Source organism: Opisthorchis viverrini, assembly GCF_000715545.1.
Source record: "Opisthorchis viverrini unplaced genomic scaffold opera_v5_21, whole genome shotgun sequence".
NCBI lineage: Eukaryota > Metazoa > Platyhelminthes > Trematoda > Opisthorchiida > Opisthorchiidae > Opisthorchis > Opisthorchis viverrini.
The window spans coordinates 1,662,155-1,685,915 of NW_008751677.1; the positions used below are offsets into that span (position 1 = coordinate 1,662,155).

Below are 23,761 nucleotides of genomic sequence, written 5' to 3' on the forward strand. Positions count from 1 at the left end.
CGAAAGGGCAGTGGTTCATATCTGAACCTGACACTTCGACTGCCACAGGCTTAAGGAACCGACCTCGACTTTCGTGGTTCCTTCGATTGCTATGACATCTGGTGTTATACGTGGGTGATTAGCTATAACTAAGAATTCTGCTGAGCTATTCGATCTATGAAGTGGTCACAGGCGACAACGAGTACACTATACACTACAGGTGTTACCAGTATATTATTCCAAACATACCTCACGTTATAGTACAGGCGTCGCTTAAAATTTTCCGATCCTATTGACCACTGAGTTGTTTGGACTTGCTTCAGTATCTATACAGAGTAAGGGGAGTTATGAATGTGTCCGTCGCGCTCACTATCTCGTGTATAGGCTGAAATACCTAGTTGCACGTAGCTCAACTCCAACGGGCCATGCGAAACCGAAAACATTCTGAAACTTGCCAGACAGATCCACATAAAAGCTGCTGCCATGCCACCTGAAGGTTGCACGAAGGCTGGGATACTATCAGGTTGCCGAAGCCTAGACAGGGAAAGTCGTAAGGCGGAGTTCGGGTTCGAACCAATGACCTTCCGGCCAGTAAATTCGCGCTCTAACCACTAGGCCCATCTCACCCCCGACAGATCTACATGTGGGGTCATCTCTGAATGTCGGGTGATAGATGGTCTCAACGATATTGAAAACTAGCGGATTTAACCCAATATGTGAGTGATCCAAAGGTAGTTTGAGGATCTGATTGGTGATATGAATAGGTCACGTCCCAGGAAGGAACTACGCGAATCTTCAAACAGTAAAAGAGTAGCTCGAAATCTGAAAGCCACACGGGAATTTTATTTCGATATTTCAAAAGCTAATCGGTTGCAGTACGAAGCTCATGGATAATAACGTTTCTGCTCAAAAAGAAATCCTAATGGCTACCATACTAACAGTCCACGACGCCCTTACCCTTACTGCAACGTTTACCTTCTTCAGTTCCCTGTCACCCCCGGTCTATTTTCTTAGTAATTAAACCAGATAAGGGATCGGACTCCTTTCTCTAAACGAAAAAGGTTGTGCCACACACCTCAACGCAGTTTTCAGCCCATATACCAAACGGTTTCACCGCACATGCAGTCTGACACAGAAGCACGTTATTCGTTATTGCATGAATTTGCCTCCCAGACGGTTATCGTAGACTGCGACCATGCTTCTAAGAACTATTAAACTCACGTACTTATTCGTAATCGTTAGCCAAACGGCTCGTAGATACCGTTGAGCTTATCCGAAGAATCCTTGGGAAATACAGCTTGGAAAGTAACTGTAAACTTCGAGGCCATCTTGAGCACGCTGACAGCCGCAAGACAATCATGTGTTTATTGGATGTGCAACCGCTGTTTGTCAATACTCCCCATCGAACACGTGAACTTTTTCAAACATTAATCTACCAATTTCGACTCTTAAGAACCGCATTTTACTGTTCTCTAGGAATATAAAATTTGCCTCCAAGGTGCCAGATACCAATGAACCGATTATGGGGATCATCATCATCATCGACAGCATGACATCAGTGTTCAACACTGATGCTTCGCTGCCGTATAACCATGATTTATTTGAAAGCCTTATTGTACAGAAAAGAATAAAGGTGGACGGGGAAGGGACTTCTGATAGCTTAACACAATCATCCCGAGGTGCCTATACCCCCAGACACTCACTCAGGCAATCTGGATAGAAACTGACAACAAGAACGCCACTGACATCGGTTGGCAGCCATATCTTGTAGTGTCTCCCACCAGGCACAGTGAGGATCACGCGGTCCCCATCCTGGAAGGCGAGTAGCACCGACAGCACCCAATTGTTTCGTGGTCTCCTTCATACTCCTCTGCCAAGTCAAGGGTTGGCCACCTCTCTGTTTACACCACTCTGAGTTGGGCATGAAAAACAGCACTCTCTTCGGCAAACGATGGTTCGGCATACGCAACACATGTCCCAACCAATGCAGCTTCTGGTGCTGGACACATTCTTCAATGGAAGTACCCGTTGCACAACCGACAACACGCTTTCTGACTGCCTGGTTACGGATTCGCCGACACCAACCCATGCGAGCTATCGCTCTGAGACAACGATTGTCGGACACCTGAAGACGTCTCATTTCCGCCGCTCGAATAGGCCAAGTCTCACAGCCATACAACAAAATAACCCGCACTGTAGCCTGACACATGTCCTTTGAGATTCAGGGATGGACCACTTTGACGTCATGTCTCAACTTAGCAAACGCGACCCGAGCCTTGCAGGTTCGTGATTGACCACACCTGTCACACTGCAATCAAAACTAATACAACTTCCAAGATACGTAAAACGATCCACAGCTACCAGTACTTCCCCTGGATTGCAAGTGGCGTGTTCAGTGACTACATGTCCAGGAGCACGACCTTCCACTTTGTGAGTGCAAAGTGCATGCCAAAGGATGGGGTGACTTTGGTCAGTTCATCCAAAAAAACCTGCAACTTCTCTTTAAAGAGGAGAACGATGTCGGCTGCATATTATAGACGGACAAGGTTTTTGTCTCAGGTTATTTGAACACCAGGGTTTTGGAGACCTTCCAGCATTTATTTCATTATCTCATCGATCACGAATTTATATAGGAATGGAGAGATTGGACATTACTGACGGACACCTTTTTGTGTACGGAATCTTTTGAAGAGCTCGCCGTACACTCTCACACGTCCGGAAGTCTGAGGATACAAAGAACCCAATATATTCACAAGCTTACGGGACATTCCTTGATGGGAAATTGGGGAATAGACCGGTCAACCGAGTCAAATGCACCTTGGAAATCCAGGAATACTAAATTGTGGGTCACTCAAACATATGGCGTTGTTCTAATGCCTGACGAGGTGCGGAGATTTGGTCAATACAACCCATACTAGGCTGGAATCCCGCTAGCTGCTCTCGAGTCAGTTTTTCAAGACTCGGTTTATTTGCGTACTTGGTGTAAAAGAATTGACACTCATTGCTATGTTGTTGTGTTTAAGCCCCAAGGTGGCTCTCAAAATATCTCTGCGCATTGCCTAGAAATAATAGTATTCCTTCGGGTTTAGATCGGTATCTGGGGAATCCACGTAGCATCCCATCAGTCTCGGTCTGGGTTTGTTGACCGGCAGATCCATTTCCAATCACAACCAATCAAAGGAGTAGGAAAGGGATGACTGTTATCTCAGCCGGGTTCAAACAGATAAATTAATGGAAAGTGAAATAAAACTTTGCGGGCTATCTTGGATTTGAACTCGGCCGTAACCTTAGTCACATACGGCGGTTAAATGAAGGAAGTCTTCTTTCTTGTTCCCTACATAAATCAACGCAGTAACGCTAGGTGCTTTTTACAGCAAAAAAAAAAAGATGCCGCTCGTCTCGGCATCCGGTTTGCGGTGCCAGCAACAATATCGGAAAATGAGAAGCCGATAATATCGCGTAAAGAGGACTGTGGCAGTACCAACCCAATCTACCACATAAACTAGCGGTCACTAAGCCTTTCGCTGTTATTCCGCAGAAGCTAACAAAATCAAAGCTGGATAAAATGGAAAGACCGAACACGTTCAGACCAACTCACTTTACCATATCCTCTTTGATTAGAAAGCAAAATGTTGGCCGTCCTCGGAGACGCCACCAGTCTGAGAGAAACCTGAAGTCAGTCTATAAAAACAGAAGATGGTCACATTAAACCCAAGTGTGACGAGACCATCGAGTACTATGAAACATCAATGACAGTTCGATGGATTATGGTACTAGTTCTCAACTGCGTGAGGGAAGGGATTCCTATTAATGGGGATGGGGGAGAATATAAAACCCTAAACCTCACAAATTTAGCACTAGCCGTAGGTTCTCTTTGTCTTGTGTTCGAATAACTTGAACCACTGTGCAGTCAGATTGGGCTTCTTATGCTTTTGAACTTTATCTCCTCGCGGCACTTCATAGGGTGGAACATATAGGCAGGTTGGTTTTGCATACAAGTCCAATACGTACACTGATCACACATCAAAAAATCTCTCTAACAACCGGACGCCTTTTTTTTACTACCTCACCTCCATCTTGATGTGGTCGACAGTATCATGATTAGCATCATGGACGGCAATACACCAGTGGTAAATACTGGCGTTTAACTGTCAAACCCAGCACGAGAGGACAGATGAGCATTACCTGGACTGCTCGACCAGAAGTCACTCGAACGATCGTTAGATCCGTTAGGCGTCAGGTTCTGTAGAAGACGTGCGAGGAGAAACACTCGGATCCTTTCCAGAAAGGTAGAGTTTTACTTACTTGAGGGACAATTCGTGAGTAACGAGGAGCTTATCCAAGTGTCCATTCGGAAGGGTACCTAAATCTTTCCAAAATGGCGTACCAGACAATTTTGCTGGGTTGAGGCGCCAAAGCAACGTTAGCTTGGAGAAAAATCATACAAGTTCAGCCCGTGACAAGTAGTCCACACACAAAAGTGTGTCAATACACCCGCATGTGCGCCGGGCTGTACAACGCTGTTACATGTAAAGGGAAAATTGGAGCTAAAATGACATGCATCATGCTCTTTGAAGCAGTATCGCCAGCTTACTGACAGTAACAACAGTGTGAGAACACTGCCGCTTAATCGCTACACAACCATGTCAATTTATTCAAATGCAGCACTGTTTCGTCTACTCCGGATTTGAAGAAGAGAGACCGACAATTTTCTCGCTAACTGACATCTCCATCAGACTGAATGAAAATGTTGTGCTTTCAGTCAGACGCTACACTTCAGAATTTTCACTGCGTCTGGGGAAGCCTGGTATGGTTGTAACCCAAATGTAGTGAGTTTAAATAACGGTTCGAAAAGTAGAGCCTTTTAATGATAGAACTAAAGAAATTGCTTTGCTTAGCTCACAAGAAACTAGGTAGTGAAGAAACTCCACATCCAAACGGACCATCTGAGTCGACCTATCAGGCAGGCAGTTCCTCCAAAAGAGAAATTATTTAGAATGTATCACTAACGCCAGGGAGTCTTTTGAACATGTTTTGGAGGGGATGCACGGGGTAACAAGGATTGACAGACGTTGCTTTAAGACGGACGTTATGGAGCAGAATCAACCACCATACAGTGAATATACAATAAACACACACAGTCTCACATCTGGGCAACACTCGCTTTCACACTACTTACTTTAACCTCATCAATCACCACCTTCATGTCGTGCAACAGGTAAAAATCCTGAGCTTCAAATAGGAGAGGATAGCAAAGCACAGTCAATCCGGAGATTCTGTAAGGGAAAGTATTCGAGATTCAAAATTAATTTCGTGGAAATAAGTTTAGACCACCAATACAAACAGTCCGGACAGACTATTGAAAAACCATAACTTTGTGAACTGCAACTTTTGGGCTGACAAGAAGGTGCAGGCCGCTCACGGAAATTGAGTTAAAGATGAGCTCCACCCGGCTCATCACCTACTGCTGTTGTACAAACTTCTACAAACGTCCCAAAGTTGAACGATTCGTAAGGATATTTTGGTAAGAAACTAAACAATGAGAGTTGACAAGGGCAATCCTGATGGCAATTTAAACCTAGGAAAAACAGGCCCATGAGATAGTTCTTAAAATGGATATGAAAACTGTGATCGCCAAGGGGAGTCTCCATTCAAAAACCCACTTTGTATGAGGGGCTGAGAAATAGGTTTATTGTACCAGAACGGTGGCTATTGCAACAGAGTAAGTACTATTGAGCTATAACTTCCAACGCTTAGAAAGTGCGAGAAATGTTTAAAAACCAACTGCATCGAGGAGAGGCTGCCCCCGAAACGAATCGCAAAGGCCTTCTCCGCCAGCCACAATTTGGTGTGCATCCGAAAACCGTTCACGAAGAGGCCAAATAAAGTCAGTACCCGTGATAGAACATTGTACCAATTAGTCACTTGGCCAATCACCGGCCCAAAAAACAACAGTATCGGTAGCTCTGCTAAACTACGTTGATGTGAATATTTTCAAGCTCAGTGGCGGTTAGGGTTGTTTCGTCTGAAATCTGTCTGTTCTCGATTGAACATGGAGCGAATGTTTGCAAAATTTTAGTACTTATAGTCAGTACGCTTAACACAGTTTCTACATGGTTTGGCTATTGATTTTGAGAGAACGAGAAAGCGTTTTTCATCATCCAAGGATGCAACACACATGAACAGGATGGTGAGTTCAATGCCAACCCTAAGAGTATTATCTTGAAGAATACTTGGGTTTTATCTAAAGATCTAATGACGGGACTCGGCTATATGTAACAGAAAAGCTGGAATATCGGAGGCATTTAGTCATTTCAGTTCATTGACCTGAGTGATAGGAAAGTGCTTTAGTGTTACGAAGAGTAAAGGTTCGTGCAAAATGGCACCAGTACAGCATGCTGAAAATTAACGTGGATCCTTGTTAAACTGTTTGCGGTAACTTGTGAACAAAAACCCTGAACGATTGTCTCCCCTCTTGACATGGGCCGACAGTCTAGTGACCTTACTTTCTCATTACCGTATAAGAAGTTGATTGTCGTATTCTCAGATTAAAAGGTGCTATGAACTTCGAATCGGAGGCGATATTTATCACTGCATATCTGGTCTAATGGACTTGCCACAACCAGTGGGTCGGCTTTGTCCCATTTGTATCACTGCTAGTCTCTGACTTAAAACAAACTTGCAAGCGTTGCACCATCTCAACCAGATACCCGTTCCACGTCTGAATTCATTTTCAAACTGGAATAATTCGTGTATACTAAGTTGTGTTGAAAGAGGATGTCTCAGCCATATTAGGTCACCACATCGGCCTTCTTGAGGACATGCCCAGATCTCCCGTCGACGGGCACTTGAATTCGTAAGCTTTAGTACCTTTGCATCACCTACCCCTGAGGTCTTCATTTGAACTATATGGCAGCCCTCTGATTCTTCGGGTCGCCAGGAAAACACGAAAAAGTAATAAGGTCTGGTGAAACGGTATCTGATACGAAAACATGGATACTCATCAATAATAGCTCTGTGGGAATACATGTGTCCATAGCTGAATGGTAACCATAGTAAGCAGAAAACAAGACCCTTCATACAAGCAGGATAACAAACATGCTTAACATAAAGGGCTAGTTCAGCGATCCTACTACATCTACTTGCCATTAGAAGTGGCCCTCTACAGCATCAGCCAATATGCTTTGCTTGTCGGAATGGAGATAAATGCCTGTGGGACCATTCAGCCCAAGCATGAATTTACGGCTGCCCTACCTTCCGCCAACGAAAAGACAGTCTCCCAAGTTGATTCAATTCAAATAGGTGGGTAACACACAAGCGAAGAGAGAAACCGTTAACTGTTCTGGCAGCACTAAAATAAGCAGGAGAACAAATCCCTAAGCGTGATATCGGGAATCAGCTTCAGTAGGAAGCTTCACGTATCCGACCCCGTCGAGGTAACGACCATCGCACATTTGCAGCGTTCGTCCACTGGTGTCTATGATGTAATTCCGAAGTGCGATTATCTGGTGAGCACCTCAGGTAAAAAATCGTTCAGTTGTAACACCCTTCCGGTGCCTAGCTGCCATGCCACGAGGGCTGGGATACCGGCAGGTTGCTCAAGCCTAGACAGGGGAAGTCGAGAGGCAGAGGTCGGGTTCGAACCACGGACCTTTTCGGTCAGAAATTCGCGCTCTAACCACTTCAGCCATCATTGCAACCAAACCACCCACCTATCGGAATCAGCGACACCTTAAATGGTTTTGACACATACTGTCTAAACCCGATAACGAACTAAACAAACTTTCATTGTCAGCACCATCTCGCGCAGGAAGACGCTGACGTCCTAAGGCTGGGCGAAAATTGGATATCCGCCGTCGAGGGTGACTTCAGTCCTACAGCTGTCTATGTAACGCGCCAGTGGAATCGGGACAGGCTGACTCTGGGCTGTCGTTGATCATCTTTTTTAAGCAGAAACAATCCGGGACATCACCGGAGATCATTCACCCTCTGGCAGCAGGCAGTCTCAATGAAGATAAGCAAACAGCAGATAATCAGCTAGGATGAGTAGCCTAATGACCTGGTCGTGTTGGTTATTAGAGCCGTCAACCGTCTACCGTATCGTCTGTTGAATGTGAGAATACAGGAAACCACCCGCGGAGTTAGGCGTTCATTACCCGACTATTTATATGAGGGGAGTAACTAGTCAGACAAGTTCTTTATCTCTTTGTAGTTTCATATGGTGGCCACGCTTGCATCCTGGGCATATTCATTGATATATTCTTTTCATATTTGTTTACTGGCCGGAAGGTCCGCGGTTCAAACCCGACCTCTGTCTCTCGACTTTACCTGTCTAGGCTTGGGAAACCTGGCAGTATCCCAGCCCCCGTGCTTCCTTCAGGTGGCATGGCAGCCAGAAACCGAAAGGGTGTTGCAGGTGAACGATTTTTTCGATTTTTTGTGTTAATGTTAGGGAGAGAAAATGCAAGGTCTCATTCCTCTGCCCATTTCGGAACCATGATGGTATTTACCCGTATCAACGTACAGATAACCTGAATTCAGACCGAAGAAACAGGTAGATAATCAGATACGTTTTGAGAAGTGGTTATTCCCGAAGGAGAAACGAAAGGCGACATCCATAGAATAGTACTTGAGCTGCTTCCGGTTTCTACCTTCAATTACGAAATGACGATTGATGGAGGACTTATCAGACGTTTTCAAGCTAGCCAGACTATAACTGACTTACCGATAAAACCGACTGGTTCCCAGTTGTCCCACAGGCCTGGGTGGTCGACCAGTCAATCCCAAACTCTGGCTGCAGCCCATGAACTTTCCCACGCGAACCAACTGATCCGGAGGCCAAATCTGAAAGCGAACAAGATTGTTGAAACATAGGGAAGAATGAGCTACTCAGTATTTACACAACGACCTCTCCGAATTTCCAGTGAAAGGCAAAGTATGGCACGCAAAACATCAGCTTGTTGAAAAACAGGTGAGGATGTAATCCTGGACAATGATACAGATGGAAATGTACTGTTCACAAAGTTAGTTGAAGTGACGATCACGTGGAGGCTCCATAAATTTGCGGGTTAAAAAACGGGTTCTAACAACTACAGTCCGGTTATATGACAACAGGCTGGTAGTTGTGGTTCCAGCTGTAAGCAATCGAACTTTGCGTAAAGTGCACGGTGTGAGTGAGTCCATCAAAGGTAAAACCGCTGGACAGAAAATTTTGGTGCAATATAAAATTGGTAGGCAAATTTTCATACCAGAAGCAGACATAGCACAGCGATGCAATCGGTAGACATCACATTCAACTCTAAGATCACGAATGAGGAAGCCTCCACACTCTTCTCCCTTATGAACGGAGAGACCCCACGTAACTGGGTTGAAATATCAACCGGATACGAAATAAAACGAGAGTGGATTACCCGATAAGTGACAGATCTCGACCAAACAATTTAGTTGAAATGAAGGAGGTAGACTATGGGAGAAGGTTACCTGGATCGGCTCCACTTGCATTGGAGTTTGTGTGATTATGCCATAGGTAGCCAGAATTTGTTGAAGTCGGGCGGATTCAGAAATTAGTACCACTTGAATCGTCAGGTTCAAAGGTTTGTCCTGAAAGCAGACATACGGGAGGCCAAAAGAGCTTTAGTGAGATACTAGAAGGGTGGGGTAGCGCAACAGCACTAAACAAAGATTCAAACAGGACGAAGTGGTTTAGAAAAATAAACTGTGGAGAACGGAACAACGTAATCATGGATCTAAAAAGATGTTTTGAGGGTCACGTGTGGATATGGTGCTCACAGGATGTCCATTGCTCATTTAGGAGGGGGTAACTATCAAGGCTTATCGGCAATTCAGTATAGTATCAAGAGATTCTCTTGATATGGACTTGAAAAATGAACTCAAAGGTCCACTCGTGGAGGACAGAAGTGTTAATTCTGTTAATGAAGTCTCTATGTCGAGCCAATCATACACGGTAAACGAAGCAGTTGGTAATGCGATTCAGGATAGGGCCAACGAAGACGAGTTGTGTCTTGCGGAACCCATTTAAGACTGTGCAATGAATTTGTAGAGTGGTCCATTGAAGATCGGAGTCGGCTAGCCTCGATCTAGTTCCAGATGAGTCTTGCTGTCGTCCTGGATGAAGCATTCACGTGAGGCCTCCAGAGTATATTTCCATGGAAAAGTCCTTGTTCAAAAATCGAACCATTTAGGTGAGGCCTCCAGAGTATATTTCCATGGAAAAGTCCTTGTTCAAAAACCGAACCCTGGGCATTTTATACATCTGCTGTAATGATTCATCCCACCAATTGGGACTCTAGGAACATTTAAGTACATCTCAGAGTCGATGTCCACAAAAGCAAACTATACAACATTTAAGCTCACGCTGACAGGTATACTGAAGAAAAAATATAGTGTTCCCGACCAAAACACCCGTCTTCCGATAACACATGTCGTGATTTCACAACCACAAGCGATATTAAAAGCGAATATCTAACCACCACCCAATGAACTTGAGCTAACAAGTTAGTAGATTTCTCTGGGTGTTAGTAAAGATTCGGACAACTTACCACCAAGATAGAAGACGAATGAGGTAGAGCACCAAGCTTACTGCTCCAGGCTGGGCACCGTCCTAGTGGATCCAAGTCGCTTGGAGTCAAACAGCCGTGAACTGCAGACGTAAAAAAAACGCAAATAACCAAAAGCTTTCGACATTTCTCCCCGGTAGAATTGCTGGGGAAAGATTAGGCATCAAACAACAGACCCAAGAATCAGGTGGAGAATAAGTCCCTGTGATCCAAGCGACCATTTAAAAGCATGCAGTAAACGCTGTTTAAACAAAAGTAACCCAATTGCACTGTTGCATGAAAGCATAAGTTTGTCTACGGATAAGATGCAGTCGGTTTCAAAAAACATGAGACGTTTCTACTCTGTAGCTGTTCAACAGATGGGTGTAGGGTCGACGATCGCTCATAAATGGTTGGATTGTACAGTAGCCTACACAAGTGATTGGGACAAGTATCGCAATTGTAATGTAAAAGTAGAAACGCAAGAGAGAAAGTGCCACAAAGGAAACGGACTGAACAGCTTACTCAGGAGCTGCGAAATTATGTAGACCGACTGGCCCCACAAGAAGAAAGACTCTCCGGGAAAGCGGAAACTGCTTTTGCGTACGACCGAGCCTCGGGCTTTTCGCTCCCTCTCCAGGTCATCCAAAGGTACGTAGAAAAATTTTGGAAGCCATGGAACTGAAACGAGGTGGAAAATGAGAGTTAGAGGGCCAAGTACTCATGAGATGGAAATAATCATACACTTGTCCAACTTTCAATCGAAGTGCAAGATTCCACGTGGGGAAGCGATAACGACATCGCGGATGAAACTCGCGAAGCTCCAACGGTTGTAAATGAGGATTGATGCAACATCAAGACTGTGTGACATGTGCGCGTGGCCTGCGCATCAAATACTTACCTGTTGCGACGTCCTGAGAATGACCAGTGCGTACGGTACACAACCATACTACTCTACTATTTGAAGTCACTGATTTTCGTCTAGTCAGGTCTCATACCACCGTACCTCTGAACTCTAGCGTCAGTCAATGCCACAAGTTGAAGTGTAATTTATGATAATAACGTTTATTATGTTTATATTAATAGTCTGATAATTAATTCATACTACCCTTGAAGCTTACTGAATCCAATCAGCTTTACCATTTCCAAATTTACCGAACGATGACATGAAGCTTTAAATAAGCTAGTTCAAAAATGGGGATCACTCATCTAGTCAGTGGATTGCTCAGAATAATAATAATAATAATAATAATACTCGTTCAGCTGTATCACCCTTTCGTTGCCAAAACTGCCATACCACCCAAAGGTTTCACGAGGGCTGCGATACTGCCAAGCTGCCCAAGCCTAGACAGTGGAAGTCGAGAGGCAGAGGTCGGGGTCGACCTTCCGGTCAGTAAATTTGCGCTCAAACCACTTGGGCCATCTCACCTTCAGTGCCCAGTATCTCGTTAGTCGTTTGACACGTGGGTCACCAAGAAGGTATAAAACACTCGAAAACCGTTTTTCCCACTTATTTTTTGTAACGATCTTGTCCAGCGGATATTCCAGAAGTATAAGACCATATTGGTCGAAGGTATCATTGCCTGCCATCTAACTGTAATGTAATGTAATGCGGAAATCTACCTCCGGGCCTCCAGTCCAAAGTAGCCACACTTCGTACCTTAGTGGCTGCATCGCCACCATCAGAAGATGAAATAATTTCAACAACGCTAGTAAGATAAGTGCTTTCGGTTGCGGCCACTAGGACAATTCTGAGTGTTTCATTTGTGCGTATATGAGAATGAGCAACTACAAGTTGAATGGGTAGAAACTGGTATACAATAACCGGGTGACCGAACAAAAGCAGCTGTCGTGGCAACGTTGGTGGCCGTTCACAGTTTTGCTTTTCAGTGATCCAAGAAAGTTCTGTATTCGGCTGGCCTCCCGTTCATGGAGGCAACTAAGTGACACTATGAGAATAGGGCTTTTGTGGTGAAGAATTTCGGTTATTTGAGCTCAAGGCAACTCTGCGGTTAGGAAACTACTGGGCCGGTAGACTAGTTGTTCGAATCCCACGCTTGATTTTCAATCGCTTGGGCAACCTGGCAGTATCTCAGCCTTCGTGTCTCCCTTGGGGGTAACGCAGAATCTATGCGCTAGATCGACGCCAGAGCTGAACAATTATTATTTTCGCTGCTTACTTCCGCAGTATTTCGTCCTTAGATGGAATAATCAAAAATTCATTCAGCTGTGGCACCCTTTCGGTGGTTAACTGCCATGTCACCCGAAGGAAGCACGAGGGCTTGTGTACTGCCAGGTTGCCCAAGTTAAAACGGGGTAAGTCGAGAAGCAAAGGTCGGGTTCGAATTATGGACCTTTCGGTCAGTAAATTTGCGCTCTTACCACTGAGCCATCTCGCCCAGTGAAATATTACTAGAAAAAATAGTATTCCAGGATGCCATAAATATACACAACCTCGTGAAAACGATGATAACTTACATCTTTCAGGCACTGGATGAACCAAAAGTGGCTGGATCAAACGATCGTATTCCATCGCCTTTTCCAATTCACCGTTCATACAGTCTACAAAAAACATGGTTACAAGTGAGCGAATCCACAAGCGAACTACAGGGGAATATAGCTATCATGTCTGGGCAAGACGTTCAGTCTGTGGTTTGGACAAAAAGCCCCTTATTCGGACCCGAAATAGTGTCACAGGGTTCACTAAAAAATCGGTTGGGTGTGGTCAAATCAAATGTTGGTCTGTAGTCCCTTTACATGGTCTGCCACCGCAAGGAACACTGCGTTGTAACCTACGCGGGTCAAGCTGTCAGTCGCCGGATGTAGAAAGCAGCCACGCACGATAGGCATCCTCATGTAGGATTCAAGTAAAGAAACGCGAAAACGTAACGAAATAGATCAGGATGTGGCCGAAATAGTTGAGAATAACCACATTTTAGGGATGAGCGTTCTGAACTGATAGGGGCTTTGTAGCGTGTAACTCACGTTCAATCGCCATGTACGCGAAGAACATTGGCCATTCGCTCTCGATTCCGGTGAACTTCTGAATAGAAAAGATGGCGCGAGAATCAGCTACAAGACACTTGATCATGAAGGTCACTACTAACGAATCTTAGTCAGCGAAAACCTGAAACCATGATTGGAATGCTCATGTTACACCTCAACAAGCTAACCTACACGTATCTCATGAAGTATGAATATATCCATTGTATCGTTCTCAGTGTGTTTCGAACACAATGGATGAGGAATCTGTGACTTCGAACTGCGGACTGATGGGATTTCACTGGCATCACCGGAGTTGGAAAAGAGAAAAGTTGCTGGGCATAAGAGTCTGAGAAATGGTAACACATTAAAAAGAAGGTCCGATATATTCTACCAAACAAACGAAATTGAGAACATACACAAACAGATGAACGGACCAGAAGTAACACGCTCCTCATGAAGTTGCTGAAAAATCTTGTCGAATTCCATCCAACTTGGGTTCGAGTAGGACATAAGGTTAGGGGAAACTAGGGGAATATGCCTTCTTTATGAGCCCCAAGAAGGGCGAAACCGGTCATGGGCTGTCGAAGAGATTTTAGCCACCTTGTGTTAAGTTTAGACATTGCACTGCGATATATCGAATTTCATAGCAAGTGAAACATGATGCGGCCCGGTGAAGCATAAGGAATTTAGTCATACCGTCACAAAAACAGGCAATTCAGCTGAGATTCTTGTCAAAACCAAAGTTGTGTGCAAATCAGAGTATGTGTGGAATAAATGGAATGAGTTTACAAGAATATTTAGGCAGAAAACACAGATCGTCTCTATTCCTACGGATACTTCAATTTCATACAGACCGTTTTGTGGAATAATATAGGGCAGCCTTCATAGCTAGCTATCACAATGTTCACAAACACGTAGGATGCCAACATGGTGAATGGCGCTCCGAGATAGCCGTTGAAAACTCATGAGCCTGCACGTGTGTACGTCACAGTACAACGAGCGGTAATCTTATCAATCCTATCTGCCGTGGAGCGTCTGAAGAGTAAGCCGCACAAAATCGGGAGTCTTAATAGAAAATCAGCGGTTCCGAAGTTCCAAACGGCAGTTTATAGGTTGAAATTATTATTTTTTTAAAGACTTCAATATTCAATCATCGGCCAAACTGAGACACTGGGAAAGCACGAACCATTAGTTCTCCGGGTTGATAGTGAGTGTTCTGGTCAAGCACTGTCGCATATCCATCTCTGTTGAACCGACGAAAGCCGTACTGACCTTTCAGACGGAGGAGACAACGTTCTAGTGCAGGCCCAGAAGGCTCAGTTTTTGAGGCCCCGTAGGCAGGCCAGCAGAGCGCTGGCAGCAGAGATACATCACTACCCTGAAAAGGGAACCAGAAGTGGTGCACTTATAGCAACAACAAGTATTTAATGTCAGTAAAAGTTAACCGGAGATATGGGACACGTCAGTAAAGAATGGGAGCCAAAATATACCTGAACGGTGAGTGGTGAGTAAGGACGGGTAACCAGCGAGAGGTCTCCCACTACGTTGCTTGCACCTGAGAAACCACTCAGAACCCTTCGAAAGGGCAGTAAAAACCAGTAATGAGCGGATGAGCAACTCAAAGTAGATGCGAATGGGAGGCCATAAACAGCAGGGCAATTAAAGTAAACTATAACGGTGCATGTGAGATTAGAGTTATCGTACACAACCTTATCGCGGTCTGCTTTCAACTAAAACTCAAAAGATGTGAAAAAATTAACAAGCTACCGGTAAGTAAGAAGCGCCATCAAGCACACTAGTTAAGAGTGTTCAAGTGGAACTAGAGTTCATACCCATAATGGGGCCTCACAATCGTTTCTTTGGATGTCATTGAATGACTAAAGCTTGTAGTTTTATGAACTCCTGTGAATTACACCAAACAAATCCAAGTGTGAGATCCACAAGAGTTTTCTGAAGGCTTGGCTAAATGGTCTTAATCCAAAAGAGTTCCCCGTAACCTTCGATCTTGGAGCACACGTTCCAGCAAAAACTACATTGCTCATAGTCACACCACTCTCGTTTGAACGGTTGTGTTCCTGTTCTGGCGTACTTATTCCGCTGAGTCCACACCAAAGGGGAGCACTAGACTCGAGGTGCGCTCTTCAGCAGTGCATATTCAATGGCCGTTGCGGGATTAGAACCCCGGATATATGACATGCGAGGTGAGCGTGTAATCACTCCTCCACCAACGCACGTTGGACACATCTGAGTTTTCACGTCTGAACAGGCGAAAGTTTTCACACTTGAGCGATGTGATTGGTGTGTCCGAACGACGACCCATGAACTGTCCTGGTTGTGACAATCGATTGGCCCGCTAGTCAGAACCTCCCAGACACAAGCTTGAAACCCACTGGGCAACCTTTTGGTCGCAATTTTGGGGTTTTGCGAGATATGGACTTTGTTCACAGTCACACCACTCTCGCTTGAATGGTCGTGTTCCTGTTCTAGCGTAACTATATTGTCGCTGAAATGTACACATAACTTTGGAAAATGTAACTTCACATGGGCCACCGCTTGTCCCCATATTAAAATTGTTTGAAATGTTCATCACGCAGCTGAAAATAACCTGATCTTGGAAATAAAACAATTACCTTGGTTCTATTTCACACAGAAGACCGAAAGATTACGGATCAATACTTTGGAGACTGGTTTCAGACATGTATAAAACCAGATATACAATGACTGGTGGGGGTATACAGCCGGGATGCTTGATAAACATGACGTGATTAGCGAATATACACTCATCTGCAAACTAATTTGGGTCTTTCGCCCTTCTTGGGGCGAAACCGGTCGTGGGCTGTCGATGGATTTTCAGCAACCCCTGAGAACATCATAAACGAGAGATTCAGCTGGGTTCCAGGTGAGTCTCTCGAAAGAACAAAATTAGTTTGCAGATGAGTGTATATTCGCTAATCTCGTGCAATTTGGTTTTAAGCAGAACATAGGGTTGACGGAAACCCGGGGACTGCGCCTACCTGATGAGCCCCAAGGAGGGCGAAACCGGTCGTGGGCTGTCGATGGATTTTCAGCAACCTTAATGGGTAGTAATTACAAATATAAACATGACGTGCTTCATTCAGGTGGCATGGCAGGTAGGCGCCGGAAGGGTTTGAGAGATGAACGACTATTGTTTGCAAAACATAGCGTGTAAACATCAATGGTGCAAATTGTTCGTTGAGTTCAGTGACGAATTTATGTATGCAACCCTTGAACACTGCGCGATAAGTCAGATGTGGCACCCAGCTGAGTGATAACACGGGTGACCAAACTGTTTCAAGTTAGAGACAAAAAACAGACGGTGGTACACACGAACATAGGTTTAAGAACCGACAAGATAACTAACAGGCTGTAATGCACCTTCCTACCTGCACTACTTTGAAAAAAACGATAATAACGAGCCCTATGGAGCACTGTCACCCACTTTTGATGCTGATTCTCTAGGTAGCAGGTTTGTCATGATTATCCGATTTCTGCTATGGGCATCAATGTCCATCAGAAGTGTGGATGAATGACTACCTTCGGCGCCGTAGACATTGAGACCGGAAACGGACTCCAACGCAGCCTTGGCCATCCCGATTGAACTGAAAATCAAAACGGCATTGTTTAAGCCGAAATTCGCGAAAAATTGTAGAACAAGAAAAAATGAGCGGCATAATCCTACGCTAACAAGTTCAACTAAACCATACCAAGATGATCTCTACACGAACACGGATGACACACCAGCTTAGTACCGGTTCGTAGAAGCAGTGCGACCTTTTTTCCGAACGAAACGTACAAGTGGACATGGGTGATAGCCTTCTGAGGTGGTCCAGTGTCTGTGAAGGTACAGCTACTCATTTTTACCACAATTAATAGGGTTTGAGCTGCTCTTAAAATGAGCACACAAAGGAATGCATCCTCACCATGAAGGATATTTTTCGAAGGCCACTGTGTCGAAACCCATTGGCCATGATGTGCCACTGCACTCGGTGGAGGCATGTGGTCAAATCAACTCAAAAAAGAAGCGAACAACACCTCAAGGGAGGTTTTCGTAGCCGTTTCCGTTTTTTGAACAGCCCTTCGCCATAAGTGCCAGACGCGTTGTGTCACCTGAGTGGATAAACGTCACGGGATGAGCGAACACTTTTTGTCCTTAAAGTCATTCCCCTTCCTAAAAACCCTCACTGCAAGCAAACAAACTGGTGACATGCAAAGGTTAGGGCAATCGGACCTCCACATCACCGAAACTAATGGGCGTTAGCTGGGTGTTGATTTAGGACAGCCACCGTCAAGAAAAGCAGTGCGAAAAACAACAGCTTACTGCAGTTAAGATGCTTGTCTGACTGGCCATGCATTCATGTTCACCCGCGGGCACATGGCAAGCGACATTAAGTCATCGAACTACCAGCTGTTCATGTTGCGGTCCCCGGGCGAGATGGCCCAAGTGGTTAGAGCGCGAATTTACTGGCCGGAATGTCCGTGGTTCGAATCCGACCTCTGTCTCTCGACTTCGCTTGGGCAACCTGACAGTATCCCAGCCCTCGTGCCTCCTATGGGTGGCATGACAGTTAGGTGCTACAGCTGAACGTTGCGGTCCCCAAATATTTTCTCGATTTTCCCTTGATCAACAGCTGAAAAAGGTTTAATCCACCTGCTTAACACCTCCTTATCTATCTGATCACTCTATCACATTCTGTCTCTGCAACTGTATCCAGCCGGATCCGGTATAACTATGACTGTAAGTAAGCAGTTCACAGTGACATAGCTCCAATAACACACTCCACAACAATGACGTAGATAGGTATTTGGGTGTGTCCTTGTCATAATAGGGAGACGTGAACTGTTTGGTTGATATGAACGGTTCCGGTGCGCCAGACCAGGCGATATAAGCCGTCTTTCGATAATATGAAGCAGAAATGGTGGGAGTGAAATTACAACCCACAATGACATGCAGCTGATGAATGCTAGATACGGACATGATCCCATTGTAGACTTGAAAGAGAAGTCCGGTATCGCATCATAGATGACCGAGAGTACGGAGACATGAGAGAATGTCGAGTATGCACGGAGGTAAGCATAGTGTTGAAACTCGTCCGGGACAACGTACCTTCAGCTTTGTTGGAAGAGTGCCCAATACACATATGCCGACTTTGTCTGAAGTTCGCTTCTATATAGTTTGCACGTTTATTTAAAACAAAAAAAAACTTTGAGAATTGAAAATGGATCATCATAAAGTTTTGGTCCTCCACCAGAGGAACCTAGAGATACGATTGTGTTTACAGTGCGGCAGGGGTTAAATATTCCACATACAAATATCCTGACCATAGGGGGGAGCTGTAGCGTAGCATAACGTCAAAAATAAGCCAGTGGTTGTGTACATCCAAAGTTACTCAATTCGACTGCAAGATCATCTAGCAGATCTACGTAGACTTTGGCCAAAAACAACTCGAGCAATGCGTGATGAGGCTTCTCCAGTTTGAGCTATAATGACCAGTGCGGGCGCTTACTCACTTTTCGGCATCGTATCTCGTTATTCGAACATGTTCAACCAACTAAACATTAAGACATCTGACTGAAGATAGCGAAGTCTTCTTTCGTATGCACTGACAGGATTTTAACCATCTTCTTCAGTAGTGCACTCGGAAGTTTTCGATAACTCATAGCGTATGATGCGTAGGTCTTGCGACCACCGGAAGTAGTACGTACCTATCAAGAAAACGATTCCAATAATCCAGTGATAAAGCGACTGCACCTCAATATAACGACTAAGAAGAAACATATTGCACGGGCTTGTTTCACAAAAATAGCTGAACCTGGTCCCAGAGAATTCAGATTACAGCCAAGGTTTGTCGTCAGAATTATTCTACTCCATTATAGATTAAACAGTAAAGTTCATATCACATGAAGTCACGTAGGCCAGAACACGGGGAATGCAAACCCAAGTATCTCATGTGTCAACTAAAACACGTGTAACATATTGATCGGATATTCCAAGACAAATCGTCCAGCTGCAACACCCTTCCAGTGCCTAGCTGCCATGCTAGCCGAAGGAAGCACGATGACTGGGATGCTGCCAGGTCGCCCAAGCCTAGACAGGGGAAGTCGTGAGGCAGAGGTCGTGTTCGAACCACGGACCTTCCTGTCAATAAATATGCGCTCTAATACTTGAGCCATCTCGCCATTCCAAGACAGGACGAAATCCATTGATAGATCAAATGACGATCACTCTTGAAGTTTATATTCTAGTTGTTCGGTGGAGTATCTTTATCGTTGATTTAACCCTTTTGTGTGCTTTGGGCGTTCGATCCACAGAGTATATGTTTCGCTTCCCAGTCCAGTTTGCACAGTTGCAGAACTAGTGAGCTCCGAAGTCCCCTAGTCATTTCTGAACATGAGGATTGTCGGAGTATCAGTTCAGTAACCATTGGTTCCTCACAAGTACCATCCTAAGAAGGCTCGCTAGCATTTATGAGCGGGGGTCATGAAAACCAAGCTGGGTTCTTTCCGGGTTGTGGATGCATTAACCACATCTGTACGTTTTTGTCTCCTAGAAAATCGCCATACATACGAAAGGCCAACGGATGAGATCTTCCTGGATCTAAAAACAGCGTTCGACTTAGTCGGTCACACAACTTTGTGGCGATATTCTCTATAAAAGTATGCCTCAAGTTTTTGTCATACTTCTGCAATTTATATACTCCAACACCTTGCATGAGTGAGCCTACAGAGAGTAGTCTCTACAGTTAGTCACAAAAAGAGATATCCGTCAGGGATTCCGTTTGTCATCTTTGCTCTTCAGCTTTCTAGCAGTGAAGCTTCTTCCCAACAACTTGAAAGACTCGGATGGCATCGTGTTCCGCGGTCCAGATCCCATATAGATACAAGTAAATATTATTATCATGGTTTTTGATATGCGCGTTACAGAATCAAAGTGCAAACTGTTAAATCAAGATCAAGGCCAAGCCTACACCATCCGCTGTCACAAGCTGCGGTGCCCCGGACTGCATATGTTTCAAGGTTGCCAAACGGAACTCGTTTTGTTTGATTTCACGGTTGATAGTGTTTGATTAAGTCTTTGAGAATAGTATTTCGTTACAGACGCCAAATAAACAATCTAAAAACATAAGATTATTGACGACGACGTCATAGCACACAAGCAAGACCACGCCGGTGGTTGAGTGGCGTAAATTCTCCGTTTAAATGGATCTAGTGGCCCGAAGTACAGCACATTAGGTGATCATTCACAGGAGTGATCATGAACGAGGTGAACGACAGACTACAGAGGACCTACCTGGCATTTAACTCTACCATGTTTCGGTTCTGTTTGGTTCCGCGTTCCCACATACCGTAGTCTGGGATCCGATAGGCACGCTCCAGATAGAAGACGAGATTTTGCATGAAAGCGACTTCATCTCTGGTGTATACAACCTTAAGTGAATAAAAGCACGATGGGCTGAGTCACAGCTGTGTTGTGACACGGGAAATTTTCAACATACAGTGTGTACTAGTGGGCATGCAAGTAGTGTAAAACTGCGTCGACGTCACGGGAACGTCCCTGTTGACTTCCAGCTCTAAGGGAACAGTAATTAAGGTTACACCACGAAGCATTTCCATTTAGATGGCGGACGGAAAGCGCCACAACACTGGTAAACAGCAAAGTTAAGTACGAAAGTGGACGGAAACATTTCCATTTAGATAGCGGACGGAAAGCGGCACAACACTGATAAACAGCAAAGTTAAGTACGAAAGTGGACACTTTGAGCAGTTGACCAACAAATGGGAACGCAAAGCTACTTTGTCATACGGTAATCCCTCAACGAGCTTTCGAACGGATTTAGCAACTTCAGAAGAACCATTTTTCTGATGGACACTGCACTGAAAGCTGGGGGTTAAACATATTTCAAACAACTCACTTTCATCAAGGGCTAATCCGTTAACAAAAACAAATACCGTGAACAGAGGTGTTATAGCCAACTTAACAGATTTGTCAAGTCAACGATCTGTGCTCCCGTCATCAAAGTACTCTCCACAGTCACCCATCTGACTTCGTCGTAAAAATACTGAACGCTCGCATTTTCGTGACTTTCACATGAGCCATCTTAACATCATTCAAATTTTCTTCTAGGGAAACAAAGACGATTTGCCAACAGGCTCACGTACAGCGTCTTGAAAGGTGGGTGGAACTGGGCAGCTACTGTGGGACAGCTAGTTTCTTTTCCAGGGAAAGTGTTGATTTCAAATCAGGTGGTGTCACACTGACTGCCAATCGCTCGCGAATGGAGAACACACTGCAGACATCTAGTCAGAGGTCTACATCATGCTGCTTCTCTTTTAGCTGATGTCACTCAACAGCTAAAGCAGTTGTGGCTCCAATCATAACTTTTATCCACCCAAACCCTACTGCATTATTCCAATCCGGTTCCTCCGAACTTTTTCAACCCTATCAGGGGCCACTGTGACCGAGGAGATTAATAGTGCATGGGTCATATAGAAGTATGAACCGCCTTGTTGTCATGGCCGGTTATAGTGTCTGAAGATGGGTCGTTGTGAGCTAATTAAGTTGGCATAAGCTGCAATATGATCCCTGAATTCAACGAAAAATGCTGATGCCATTAGTTGATGAATTCTGGATCGCGAAAGCAATCCTATTTCAACCCCGAAAATACCCCCCTGAACAAATAACACAGAATGGATGCTTTAATCGTATGGGAACAGAACAGATTGTGTGAAGAACAGCTGCTAGTACTGATCCCGACCTAAAGCTGCCACCTTGACGTGGTGGTCGGGCTTCAGTGCTGCAATGATCCCGTGGGCTACACTGGTGGCTGTTTCACTAGAAGAAATATGTCAATCCCTATCTTCACCTCCCTTTCATTCACTGAATTGGAATTTTTTTGACAATTGAAAAAAAGGTCGTTATAAGGACCGTACATGAGGGTATTCACGGAGGGTCGTTGTACCACTCGTCCTAGTTCAAATTTCTCTGACCATTAAACCTATAAGCCGACAGAGAACACAGAAATATGGCAGACTGGCGGATTTTCAGGATAAGTTGTAACACAGGATGGCTCAAAGCGTGGTAATCTGGAACGGAGAGTTCAACTTACCTGCAAACCAGAGGCAATCATTTGTGCCAACTGAATGACATATAAACCCACGCAATCCATTTGCAGGTTTTTATATTCCGGGTCAACGATCGGCTCCCCTGTTTCATAGTCCAAACGGGAACTAAGACAAGTTTCCGAACTCTGCGTTTTTTTGAACTGCTCTAGCTGAAAGTGCAAAAGTAAGATGTAAGAAAAGTATGCCTTCATCCTGTTCTATGGGAAAATCCAGATAATTGAGTCTGGATTATGCTCTACATTATTTTTGACCACAATTCCATTACGATCCTGGTAAGCACAATGTTGAAACAGACATTACACCACCCAGTAGATGTATTTAATCCACCGTTTTCTATTTGAGTTATGCAACTCATTTTCATGTCAATTAACTCGACGACTTTTTCCAATTCCATTTAGTAAAACTTTGAATAAAGGTCTTGGTCATCATTGCACTTGGACAAAAAACAGCTTCAAAATCGTTCAGCTGTAGCACCCTTTCGGTGCCTAACTGCCATGCTACCCGAAGGTTACAAGAGGGCTGGGACACTGCCAGACTGCCCAAGCCTAGACAGAAGTCGAGAAGCAGAGGTCGGGTTTGAACCACAGACCCCACGGTTAGTGAATTTGCCCTCTAACCACTTGAGCCATCTCGTCTCCCCCAACAGCTTCAACACTGGTATGTAATGCTTAGAGGTAAACTGGAGATCATGGATGTCTCAGAGTAATAGATAAATTAGCCTGTATGAGTCATTCGCTGTATACCAAACCGCGCTTCCATCATTCTTCGTCATACACTTGAGCTATTCTCCCAATGATAACCTTTAGGAAACGCTCATTTCTGTGCAAGCTCAGTAATCAGTTCTGCTGGTTGACAGCCGCCACTAATGGGGAGAGCAAGAAATATGGATGTACTTTAAAGTTGCATGAGGCTACGAATGTACCATTTGTTTCCCCGCCAAGAAACTCAACAATTTGTCTGGAAATCTGGGTCAATCGTAATGTGATTGTGAGTAACCCATTTCTTCTACACGTTGACCTTAGAGTACGAGAAAAGCGCATGTCTACGCTGCACACGTTTTCGTTCTCATAAATATGGTTGGTATAATTTCAGTCAATAAA

General features: G+C 44.6%; 1 protein-coding gene across 1 annotated transcript in view; it reads right to left on the reverse strand.

Annotated features, from left to right (window-relative positions):
• T265_12889 (hypothetical protein) overlaps positions 1-23,761 on the reverse strand; it is a gene marked incomplete at both ends in the record, with an annotated part of 75,647 nt that overhangs the window by 37,146 nt on the left and 14,740 nt on the right. Inside the window, 12 exons of the mRNA XM_009166064.1 lie at positions 3,578-3,660; positions 5,159-5,255; positions 8,705-8,823; positions 9,460-9,579; positions 10,539-10,639; positions 11,061-11,216; positions 13,014-13,097; positions 13,521-13,578; positions 14,707-14,924; positions 17,076-17,140; positions 20,830-20,966; positions 22,646-22,810. Coding sequence (XP_009164328.1) covers positions 3,578-3,660; positions 5,159-5,255; positions 8,705-8,823; positions 9,460-9,579; positions 10,539-10,639; positions 11,061-11,216; positions 13,014-13,097; positions 13,521-13,578; positions 14,707-14,924; positions 17,076-17,140; positions 20,830-20,966; positions 22,646-22,810 — 1,403 coding nt within the window. The remainder of the gene's footprint in view (positions 1-3,577; positions 3,661-5,158; positions 5,256-8,704; positions 8,824-9,459; positions 9,580-10,538; positions 10,640-11,060; positions 11,217-13,013; positions 13,098-13,520; positions 13,579-14,706; positions 14,925-17,075; positions 17,141-20,829; positions 20,967-22,645; positions 22,811-23,761) is intronic.